This window comes from Homalodisca vitripennis, unplaced genomic scaffold (assembly GCF_021130785.1).
Source record: "Homalodisca vitripennis isolate AUS2020 unplaced genomic scaffold, UT_GWSS_2.1 ScUCBcl_45;HRSCAF=774, whole genome shotgun sequence".
NCBI classification, from domain to species: domain Eukaryota; kingdom Metazoa; phylum Arthropoda; class Insecta; order Hemiptera; family Cicadellidae; genus Homalodisca; species Homalodisca vitripennis.
Window position 1 is genome coordinate 10,874 of NW_025776169.1, and position 13,602 is coordinate 24,475.

At 30.0% G+C, this 13,602-nt stretch overlaps 1 protein-coding gene across 1 annotated transcript; it reads left to right on the top strand.

Moving 5' to 3' along the window:
- Positions 1-764: 764 nt before the first annotated feature.
- Positions 765-13,365, top strand: LOC124370186 (altered inheritance of mitochondria protein 3-like). Its single transcript, XM_046828478.1, has 3 exons — positions 765-790; positions 1,835-1,900; positions 12,799-13,365. The coding sequence occupies exons 2-3, from the start codon at positions 1,838-1,840 to the stop codon at positions 13,201-13,203; spliced, it is 468 nt and encodes a 155-aa protein (XP_046684434.1). The 5' UTR covers positions 765-790; positions 1,835-1,837; the 3' UTR covers positions 13,204-13,365.
- Positions 13,366-13,602: the final 237 nt, after the last annotated feature.

Below are 13,602 nucleotides of genomic sequence, written 5' to 3' on the forward strand. Positions count from 1 at the left end.
TTTCAACAAATCTGTATGCTATTTTCGTCGTTACGTTGGACACAAATGATTATTATTGCACCTCTAATTAAGGATTGACAGTTACAGAGTTATACAATTTTTAAAATGTTTAAAAAACGGTGTCTTTTAGAAATGAAGATTTATAATATTTATTTAATTCTTTTGATAATTTCCTTAATTACCTTAACACGTTTTAACATATAAAAACATATGGACAGATGCACCAACGAAGAGAGATAGGGCATGAAATTTTACTTCTATGAATTTTGTTTCTTGTTTTATCTTATATAGTATCATATCATGAAGATGTGCCTTACTCTTAAAACACCTTAAATATATCAACTGAGAAAATATATTTTAAATTAATTTTATATTGCTCTTTTGTATTTATTACGTTAACATTTGGTTAACCCGTCAACTGTAGTTTTCGTGGCAAAACATTAAAAACATCTTCTGATAACGTTTCATTATTTTCATACTTGTCCTGATAAGGTGGTAGCAAGCAATAATATATTTAAATACTAAAACCATCGAACAATAGTCGACTATACTGATATCGAGGGTCATTAATTTTAGTATCTGTCTTTTTAAGATTTAATGACTAAGGAACGTTTTATCAATGTTTACGCTAATCAGCCAAAAAACAATGGAAAGTCTGTGCGCTTGATATCAAAACTGTTACGGAGTATGGTTTTGTTGCACATAACTGATTATGATGACTATATAAGACAATATACTTCTGATTAAATTCACAGTCTCGCTTCATACTTCAAGATATCCGCCACGAAAGGTAAGTTGTTATGTTGTATATAAAATGTTTTGTCATACGGAAGTTTAATTGATAATTCTATAACAATATTTATTTTATATTTCATTTGCATCTATACAGTTTGCTAATAATTTCTTGAATAATCAAAAACTAATTTGATGGTAAAAACATTCTGACACTATAATCAAGTAATGCAGTTCCCAATATGAATTTACGTTTAGTTTAATTAATAGTATATTTTTATAAATTATTTACTGCAGATGGAAAGAAATTATATGTCAGCGTTACTATACTTTAATGCTTTATAGGAACGAACATTTCTTATTGAGTTAAATAAATATAAAATTTCAAATAAATTATAAATTCAACAATAATGAAGAGGAGAACTAATGGGTAATATGCTATTGTATTTTATTTACTTGAATTCAATGAATCCCCTACAAACGAATGTTAACCTAAATATGGTTTTAGGAATTGCATTTACTTTTGTATTCGTGGACTATTAAATTATATCTGTTACAAATAAATATATGTAAATTGAGGATTTATTTTGTATTCTTTTTTCATAGAAATTAAATTAATCAAATATAATAATTACAACAGTAATTTTGTTTCTGTCTGTCTGTCTGCTCGGTATGTCGTAAAATAACTTACCTATAAACTTGACATTTCTGATGAAGCCGAGTTGGGTGATGACGCATGTGACTCCATGGGATTTGGCTGAGCGTTAGCATTTTTTTATTGGTTTAATGAGTAACCATGATGATAGAGATAAAAAACAGAATAACTAAATTTGCAAACAAGTTGAGTACAATCATGACTGTGTCAAATACAAATAACAAAATATAAAATCAAATATTTTACACAGTACATTAGTATTTTAAATTACAATTTTTTATCTGTAACTTAATTTTACTCTATACCTAGTTCATCGTCTGAAAATTATTTAGAATACTATTATTTGAAAGAAACACAAGCAATAAATCACTATGTGAAAAATATTAAAGATATGATTATACAAAGAAGTTGTTGTTGCAGGAAATTATGTACAAGTTGTTGTTACAGAAAATGGTGTTTAAGAAACTCATCTGTTTCTGCCTGGTAGTAGCGATGGTTCGCAGTGACATGACGGTAAAAAATGTATATGTGATTACATATTTAGTTATATATGCTTTTGTTGGCCATTATTGTCAATGTAAATACATATTTACGTAAAAACTATAATGCTTTTAAATATATCCGCAAAGTATGTAATCCATAGACAACGGTACGATAAACAGCTAAGAAAAAACAAACTTATGAAAATAGATGTTTTCTTGATTTTTACTTTAATATGTTTATTTTTATGCCTTGTGACCATAAAATTGATATTAAATGTTACTTTAGTCTGACATATAAATAGATTTAATTACACCGACGTATAAAAATATATTCATAAAATATAAATTTGTAATACGACAAATTTAATACGATTGAAAGTTATCGTAATAAATTACCTGACAATCTTTTAAATAAGAATGTAATAAAAGTTCAAATTATAAGTGATTAGTTCACATAAAAAATATTGTTGTTTGTGTAAACGTGAAGAAACAGCAATGTTTAGTATATATGAATGTAAAATATTTTTTTTAATAATCATTACCTGCAGTGACATTCTGTACTGTTAGATAAAGGAACTATTTTGAAAACCTAAAATTACAGAGATTAGTGTCATATATATATATATATATATATATATATATATATATATATATATATATACATATACATATGTATGTTTATTCATTCATTTATTTGTAAGGCTCCTAGTAGTATGTTAAAAAACCACCAGATTTACAAAACATACTATCTATAGCCAATGGCGCAGTGTAGTGGGTACGGCGGTTATCGCAAGATAACCAGATCAAGCAACGCCGAGCGTGGCTGCTGCTTGGACAGGTGACCGCTGAGCGATCCTGTCCTTGCAAGCGGCCCGCCTGCCCGGCCATTGGTGGTGGTTCGGAAGTCACCTTTAAGCCGTTGGTCCCCAGGTTAAGTGTTAGAGAGGGCTTCTTAGCCCTAACTTCGCCTGGTAAAATAAGACATTCTTTACTTTACTTTACTTTACTTTTTTTACTTTACTTTACTTTTACTTTACTTTTTTTTACTTTACTTTACTTTACTTTACTTTACTTTTTTACTTTTACTTTTACTTTATCTAGACCGAAACTAAGATATGAAGTCAATTCAAGAAGTAATAACATTAGAAATAACGTGTGCAATCCACGTAATAAGCCAAGAGGCGGCTTTTGTAAGATGTTAATAAGTTCAATATATTTTTAAAGTAGTGCAACTGAAAAAGAATATGCCATTAAAGCCAACATTGATTGCACCTCAAAACACGTAATTTACCTGTCCCAAAAATTATATTGAAAAACCCATTTCCAAATTAAGAGTGAGAAAAACCAATCATCGGTTTGGATGTTGTTCATCAAAATTAAAAGAGACCATTATCTGCACATGCTATTCGACACACAAAAAATAAACTCGAAAATTGCACCAACCTAAAAGGAATTTACCATTTATAACCAAAAGCCAACCAAAGTATTAATCTGATTGATTTAAGAAATGTTAAATCACACATCAGGTAGATTTAAAATCAAGGCAACCATATAGGTTCAACCTTAGATGATTCTCTTTTCCTTATTTTACATGAATTTTTAGTTCAATGTAAACATTAACATATATTTTTACATACAGCTGATCGGAAACATGTTTTTTAATATGATTTAATTGTAAAAACTCTTGTTTAGTTACGTTATTGTATATGATTTTACTTCAGTTTGTTTCTTTTATTAATCAGTGTGTTTCTGAGGAAGGGTTCTAGAACCTCGAAAATTGAAATATGAACATTGATTTTTCTGTCTTTTCATATCTTCGACCTAATTGGAAAATTATGCAGAAATATATATATATATATATATATATATATATTTATTATATTATATATATATATTTTTATTATATATACCGGGTTAGTTTTCTAAAGTGATCCAATAGCTAACTTTTTAATATACGACTTAGCACCTCATTTTAAATTTGGAACTTGCTCAATTTTAAGTTTTATTCAGGAATACACTTTCAAATTTAGTTAATATGGCCGCCATTTCCAATATGGTAGCCAACTTTAAAATCTTGTATGGAACACGGTGTATTTTATCTTGTTTTTAGATTCTAATCTAAAAAATAAAACCTTTTTGCATTTGAGAGTTTTTTAATATCTCTAATGGTTCAGGAGCTACGTGGATTAATTATTAAGTAATAATTTGTATTTTAGTTCCATACTGTATTTGGGTTGCAGTATTGTTTAGAAATCTAATTGTTGCATTTTGTCACTATCCAGCTGTCAATTTCTAATCAAATTCAAACCTGATTCTTGGAAGTTATGGCGTTCGATGAAAAGGTGGATATGTTGTTAATATTTAGTGAGTGTCACAAGAACAAACGCGATGCTGCAAATTTGTATGCCGCAAGGTATCCTGATAGACCACATCCATCATGTAGTGCGTTAGCTCGCCTTGAAAAACAAGCCCGATCTACAGGATCTTTGGCTCCTCGAAAGCGTCAACGTGCAAAGCGAGTTACAACAGAAGAAGCTGAAATTGATGTTTTAGCATCAGTGTATGACTGTCCGCATATTTCAACTCGTGAAATAAGTAATGGATTAGGAGTAAGTCAAACTTCCATTGTAAACATATTAAAACGGCACAAATTTCATCCTTTTAAAAAGAGTTTACATCAAGAGTTATTGTATACAGACTTTCTCCGTAGGTTGCAATTGTGCAATTGGTTGCTACTGGAAGTTGAAAATAATCCCATGTTTTTAGGAATGGTTTTCTTCTCCGATGAGGCGAAATTTGTGAGTACTGGTGAGGTAAACAGGCACAACATGCACTATTGGTCTGCTACTAATCCTCACTGGATGCCCACCGCAGATCATCACAGGCGATGGTCGCTTAACGTGTGGTGTGGCATTCTAGGCAGTAAGATTATTAGTCCCCACTTATTTTATGCAAACCTCAACGGTTCGCAGTATGCTGAATTTAACAGAGGAACTCTCCCTGTCCTTTTGGATGATGTTCCTACTCAAACCCCGAATACGATGAGGTATCAGCAAGATGGCGCCCCTCCGCATTATGCTCAAGCTGCCCGAAATGTGGTGAGTGAGAGATTTGAAGAGCGATGGATAGGTAGAGGTGGGCCGGTAGCGTGGCCTCCTCGATCACCTGACCTTTCTCCTTTGGATTTTTTTCTGTGGGGAGCCATAAAGGATAAGGTGTACCGCACGCCCCCTACAACTCCCGAAAACATGCGCGAAGACATTTTAATTAGGGTACAAAGAGTGCATGTGCAACGACTCAGAAAGTGCATTGAGGCAGAAGGGCGGCACTTCGAACATTTGATTTGAACTTGTAAAGTTACTAAGCTATTAGAACTAGTCCTTGTTTTGGTATTGCTATTACAATACTAATTTTTCAGATATTTTTTTATTGTGTTCAATAAAATATGTATTCTTTAAATATGTTTGCTTCTATCTAAGTCGCTGTTTCTGAAATATTTTTTATCTCAAATCTTTTTTAACAAATATTTAGTCGAAAAGTTAGATGAATATCAAAGCTAAATGATTAATGCTCAGCGTAAAATATGTCTAATATCAAAACACATACAAACTATACACATAACAAAACACTAACAACACATAAAATTAACATTGATTAAACGTGCTTTAATGAATTCATGCAACTGATGATGAAAACTTCCAGTCCACGTAGCTTCTGAACCATTAGAGATATAAAAAAACTCTAAATTGCAAAAATGTTTTATATTTTCGAGTAGAATCTAAAAACAACATAAAATACAGGGTGTTCCATACAAGATTTTAAAGTTGGCCACCATATTGGAAAATGGCAGCCATCTTCAAAACATTTGAAAGAATATTCCTGAGTGAAACTTAAAATTGAGCAAGTTCCAAATTTAAAGTGTAGTGCTAAGTCGTGTAAATAAAAATTTAGCTATTGGATCACTTTAAAAGACTCACCGTATATATATTAAATAAAATATATATATATATATATATATATTTAATAAGATATATATATTAACTAGCAGACCCGAACAGACGTTTTCCTCCTGTACACTCTTTTTAATTCAATAATTTTAAACTTTAAATAATCTGTAACAATACTGGGCTGTTTTTGATAAAAATGTCTATTAAAAAGTTATTACAATATCTAACTTCATCACATTACATTTAAATCACACTCCAGCTTCTACCCAACCGATAGTGTGTGAGTATCCACATGAGTGATGTGAAATGTAGAGGATGTTTTTAAATGAAAACTTACTAATCTGAAGGTAAAAAAGTTTGCAAAAAACTATTTTATAACAGGTATATTTTTTCAATTTACAACTTAATTATTGTAATGCCATTAAATGTAACAACATTTTTTGTTAATCCTTCAGGAGGTTATACACAAACACCTTAGAATGATTTCCGATAACGGGCTGAATATAATAAGTGACCCACCACACAATCGAATTTTTGATATAACTGAATAGCCTATATAACAACAATCCGAATTAATTATAGTTAGGTAAAGGCCTAAAGTATAAAAAGCGGCCACACCACAATCGAATTATTAATAATTCTGAATAGTCCCCTATCTAAACTAACGAGTTTCATTATAGTTTAAAAAAATTACAAAATAGTATCGAAACTTGGCCACAGAATTTAATTTATCTAAAATACTAAATAAGTTATTCCGTATAGGCTGAGTATAATAAGGTGGCCACACAATCACAATCGAATTATATAGATATTTCTGAATAGCCAATCTATAACTACTAAAATGACGAACTGAATTAGATTATAGTTATTTAAAGGCTGATTATAATAAGCGGCAATACATCGCAATCAATTATTGATATTTCTAATTAGTCCTCTCTAAACTAACTAACACCGAATTTCATTATCTTTATATTTATATTTCTTGTGTGCGTCGTGTATGGAGCTGAGACTTCCTAATTGTGACCATCTTGGAATTTGTTACATTGTATCCAGCAGAATGCGCTACGATCACAGTTTCAAATGTTTTCTATTTTAATTCCAGGTTTCCTGACAGTTTGAACTGCTCATCAAATAAGTGTGTTTGTTTTGTAACATCGTGTAATTATTGTGTGAGTGCTAATTGTAATATTACATTAATAGAGATTGAGATTTTGAAGTACATAAAAAACTAAAGTCATTCCAATTGAAGTTATTGAACTAATTTTGAAAATCTTATTGAACAAAGTGAGTATATTTGGGTCGCATAATCTATGTAGCATACAAATCAAAATGATGTGTCCTATGTGTGAATAACTATTGTTTAACAGTTTGGTCACATAATTTCAAATTTAAGTAGCATATAAATCACATGATTTGAATAACTAATTCGTCCCTCTTTCCTACGTAAACGTGGCATTTTTTCTGTAAAAATAAAATTTTGTAGAATAGTACACAATGATTATGAAGATAACGTATTGAATTATGTTCATTTTAATTAGTAACATTCCTAGATAAAAATGTATAACAAATAGACTACGGGAAATCTAAAATACAGAAGAAGTAACAATAAGTGGCCACCATCACAATCGAATTATTGATATTTCTGTTTAATCTATCTAAACTACCGAATTACATTATAATCATTTAAAATACAGTATAGTATCGGAACTCGGCCAACAGAATTTAATTTAATCTAATGTAATATACTAAATAAAGTATTCCCTAAGTCTGAAGTACAATATGTGGCCACCATCACAATCGAATTATTGATATATCTGAAAGCTTCTCTAAAGTACTAAAATAACGATCCAAATTAGATTATAGTTATTCAAAGGCTGAAAGTATAATAAGCGGCCACCATCTCCATCGAATTGATGATATTTCTGAATAGCCTATTCTAAACTACTAAAATGACGATCCGATTAGATTTATAGTTATTTAAAGGCAGTAAGTAAATATATCTAAATAACTAAGATAAGTATTCCCCTATAGGTCGTAAGTACAATAAATGGCCACCATCCACAATCAAATTTAATTGATATATCTGAAATATCCTATCTAAACTACAAAAATGACGATCCAAATTATAGTTATTTAATGGCTAAGTATAATAAGCAGCCACCATCGTCAATACGAATTATTGATATTTCTGATTAGCCCTATCTAAACTACTGAATTCATTTTAGCAATTTAAAATTAACATATAGTATCAGAACGGCCAACAAAATTTAATTTAAAAAAACCAATTCTTACATTATTAACAATAGTTGTTGACACATGTAATTCTCGATTAATTTTAATTATTACAATTAGCACTCACACAATAAATTACACGATGATACAAAACAACACACAAACTTGATAAAGCACAAACTGTCGGGAAAACCGGGAATTAAAATAGAAAAAACAGTTTGAAACTGCGATTCGTCCGCATTCTGTTCTGCTGGAACCAATTTAAAACATAACCAAGATAAAAAACAATTTAATTAATAAACCAAAAATTAACTGATCAATCACTGCACACTTAAATATTATACGAATTTCAGTTAAAAGTGGATATTTTAACTAAAACTTCAAATTAACATATGGATAACATCTATTGATATTCTTGTTAGCCTACACTAAACTACCGAATTTTCATTATAGTTTATTTAAAATTACAGTAATAGAACAAACTGGCCAACAGCAATTTAATTTAAAACCAATTCCTACACTAGTTAACAATAGTTTATTCTCACATGTGATTATGTATGCTAACTTAATTTGAACTTATCGAGACAATTTTTGACATGCAGATTCAAAAATGTAAATTACAACAAATTATTTGAAATCCCATTAGTTATTTTAACAACTTGATTAGCTAAATGTTAACAAAAGTTATTCACACATAGTAACACAACCTTTTATTTTATGCACTTAGGTTATTTGAGGTAATGCGACCAATAATCTCTATGAATGTACTATTTACAATTTTTAGCACTCACGACAATAATTACACGATGTTTTATTTTTTATATTCTTCTTTTGCCAGTTTGGCTGGCCTTTATAAACTTATAACACGGCACGTAGTACAACTTTTTATAACTCATTATATTGTTATTTTAATGTAATGTAGCCGTTTTTACTTTTGAAACATGAACCTTATAAAACAACAACACACACATGATAGCAGCACAAACTGTCGGGAAAACCTTGGAATTAAAATAGAAAAACAGTTGAAACTGCGATCGTAGCGCATTCTTTTAAAGAATCAACACTTAATAAATTTACTAAAGAATTTCACTTAAAAGCTAAAACTTCCAATTTTATATCCTGGATATCTCTTATCCTCCAAAGTTGAGAACAGAAATATAGTGAAATAAGAGTGGTGTTTATTTTTATATGTTTTAAGCTTACTCTATGCTTTCAAATACTATAATTGATTAGAACGTATGGGCTGTGTTTTAATATTATAAGTTTACATAGAACAATTGGTGAACATTTAACTTTGGCAATCTGCATTAGACTACTGAATCAAGCACTTTATAATAACGATAATCTAAATGTAAACAAATGTTCTGCCTCTTTGGTGAACTTCAGCTGAAAATAATCACAGCTGTTAAGTATTAGTTTCACTTTGGTATTAAGTGTCGTAGCGCAGTCTGTCGGATTCCAATATAAAACACGTCCAACATCAACAACAATTTATAATTAACAAATTTAAATAAATTTGACCGAATCAATAACTAAATGAAATTCATAGTTTGGATAGGCTATATCAGAAATATCAAATAATTCCGATTGTGATGGGGCTGCTTATTATACTTCAGCCTTTAACTAACTATAAATCCAATTCGGATATAGTTTGGATACCTATTCAGAAATAATCAATAATTCGATTGATGATGGAGGCCACTTATTATACTCTCGCCCCAATCGGAAAACCATCTATTTGTTTTTATGTATATACACTCCTGAAGATTAAAAAAAATTGTACATTCAATAGAGGCATTACGATACATTAAGTTGTAAATTAAAACAAAAATATCATTGTTCATAAAATTTATAATTGAAAATTACAGTATAATGTCGGAACTGGGCCCAATAGAATTTAATTTAAAACCAATTCCTACAACGATTGAACGGCAGAATAATAGTTATCCACACATGTGATTTGTACCTACTTAACTGTTGAAACTGAGTGACCAATACTGACTGCAGATTAAAAAATTAAATTACATCAAATAATTTTAAATCCAATTAGTTAAAACTGATATCTAAACTGTTAACAATATTCACACATTAGAAACTACAACCTTTTGATTTGTATGCTACTTAGGTTAGTTTGAGGTATGCGACCATATACACACTCATCAATAAATGTGCAAAATAGTTCAATAACTTTATAATAACTATATTTTTTAAATGCACTTTAAACATCTTTCAATCTCTATTAATGTATTATAACAATTAGCACTCACACAAAAATTACAGAATGTTACAAAACAACACACAAATTGATAGCAGCCACAAAATGTCGGGAAAACTTGGAATTAAAAATAGAAAACATTATGCTGTGTTTGTAATATTATAATGTTTACGTAGCACAATTGGTGAAACGCTCATATTGCAATCTGCAATTACACAACTGATCAAGCAATTTACAAATTTTAAAAATATGAACATATTTAAAAATTAATTAATTATTTAAATGTGAAAGCAAATTTATCTGCCTCTTTGATGAACTTTCAGCTGAAAATATTCACCAGCTGTTAAGTATCAGTATTCACCCCTTTGTATTACGTGTCGTTCGTGGCGCAGTCTGGCGGATCCAAGTAAAACACATCTCACCAACAACAAACAATTATTTATTTAAATATTAAAAAATAATTAAATAAACTATTAAATTGGACCGAATAAATGAATCTAAACCATTCTCGGATCCAACTGCAAGACACACAAAAAGTTTCATTAAAATCGTCAACCCGTTAGGGAGAGTTCCAGCCCCAATACAAACACACACAAGAAATATTATATATATATATATATAGTATATATTTATATATATATATATATATATATAAATATATATATACACACAATACAATACAGTACGTCCTAATTGTTGGCCAGTAAATTTGCCAAATATACATATGTAGTATTATATTGTCTATACAGTTACATTAAACAGTAATAATTATATTTCACCACATTTTGAGGCTTTTGAGATTGGTATCTGTAACGTACATGATCAGTGTAACATAAATGAAATATTTAACTGTTTGAATTACTTTTACTGCAGTTAGAAAAATAGTCTAAAAGATTGGTATATTGTAAAACAAAAAAAGTTCTCTAGAAATTCATAAATTGGACAATATGATATTTTACCATGAATATCCGTTAACAGATCATAGATCATGCAATATTTAGAAATCCTCTCTGGAATGTGAAGTGAGTCGACATTTTGATTAACAAGGGTTCAAATTCGTTTGTTCTCAGTTAGCTTTTAAAATTGCAGATTTTTATATTATAACTCATTTTACGGTCATTTTGTGTTTTAGAATTAAATATATTGTTACAAAATTGTCAATAACTTGTAATGCATTATTCACAGTGGTAAATATCCAAACTGTAACGAAACTAGGTCAAAAATTTACAAGAGTAAAAATGAAGCATACTTTCTGGGCTAAACCCTGTTTGATACAATTTAAATTACTTTTAAACCGTTTAAACGTATCCTGCACTTAAAAATCCTACATAACATCATTGCACGTTACAAAAATAGAGCTCAATTACACAAACTTTGTATGTTACAATGATGCCAAATGCTTGAAATCCTGTTGCTTAATCAAATCAATAATAATAAACTGTAATTAATGAATTGTGTTTTAAATTACATCTTATACTTTGATCCTTTAGATCAAAACAGAAATATGTAAATTTAAGAAAGTACTTCGTGTTATATAAAAAAGACACAAAATTCTCGCTATGACTAATATAAGTACTGTCCAGCTAGTACTATCAGTTTCAGCTAGGGTACCTGGATCGGCTACAATCAAACTTAACAACTAAAGCTTATATTATTACTATTTTGTTCGCACCACTCGAGTAATATAATATACTCAGGCGTAGCAATGTGTATGCAGAATTGTGTGTTCACTTTAAATATATGTAGTATTACTAGACTTTTGAAATGTTACTTTTGTGCGGGTTCAGACGTGTGAACCCTAACGTTATTTCAAACATTAGGCCTACCCATATATTCGAGTTTCCTGAAAAACTAAAAGGGGTTTACAGCTGATTATGCAATCAGCAATGTTTGATATTGTTCAACAATTCAGAGAAATTATGTAAGTAACATAAAAATAAAAAATGGTGGTATTTAATTGCAAACTATAATTCATAGTGTACTGATAATCTGTAATATAAATGTAAAATATCTCTGGAACCATACATGAGGCTTTTTTGTGTAAATCACTTAATAGTTTTAGTTACTACTGTCATGAATATAATTATGTAGATACCTATTACAAAATGTGTGAGTATTTATGATAAATACCAGTACGACAGTTCAGAAAAATTGTAAAGTGATAAAATATATATTTTTTATTTGTTTGAAATTAAAATAAGTATTCCAATCCTCTCCTTCGATTTGTCTGTTTGATTAGTATAAAAATTATATATTTTTAAGTTAAATGTATGAAAGGGCCATTTGGCTTTATTTTTACCTCTGTACTCATGTACAAATAAAGAAATTATAATTATTTTTCATACGCTTGTATCATAGTGACTAAGTACATTTATAAAAAATATGATCATTATATCAATAGATATATTCATGTAAATCAAGGTAATAATAGCACTCAAGCATACAATACTACATTTAGACTACAATATTGGAGTTCATACTGATATTCATGTAGTACATATATAAACAGTAAATAATCGTATTCATCAATTTCAGGAAAAGGTCTCCAGCTTCATAGAAACATCTCCCACAACATCCAACAGCGTGACCCAAAATTTTGAACAACTAAAGAAAGATGGAGCAAACCCACAGATGAATGGAATTTCTCCTCGTTCCTCGGGCTCTCTTTTCGGACTCGGGATCGGTGCAAATCTGCTAGGAGTGCACGCAGGTGCAGGTATAGGTCATGGCCGTGGAGGCTATGGTGATATGGGCCAAGGGTTTGTTGGCAAACCTGCGGGAAGTCAATATCCACAACATCCACAGTATCCACAACAACCCATGTATCCACAACTCCCCATGCATCCACAACAACCCATGTATCAACAATATCCACACTCTTCGTATATGCAGCAACAACATTACGTATATTTACCTTACTATGTCCCGAAAGCTCAGTGAACTCTTCAAGGAATGCCACCAGCAAGAGCTCCAACGTGTTACCTTCCCCCTTGCACATAAATGTATCTCAGCTGGAGAACTCATTGTATAGAGATCTCTCTACATAATTCTTTATTTAGCACTACTCAAACACATTTTCATGAATAAAGCATTAAAAATGCAGACTTTTTTATTCGGCGTACCTAAAATCTTTCCAGAGTTTCAGTAATTATTATAGCATATGGGTTTTCAGATCAATTCCATTATCTTTTAAGTATACTGCAAATAAATAAACAGATAATATAAACTATGAATAATTTATTCGATATATTTCATACATATTTACAAATGGCACTATACTCATAGTTTGTATGAGAGAAAATGTCTTTGTAAGGAAATCTAAAAAAGAATATTATTTAA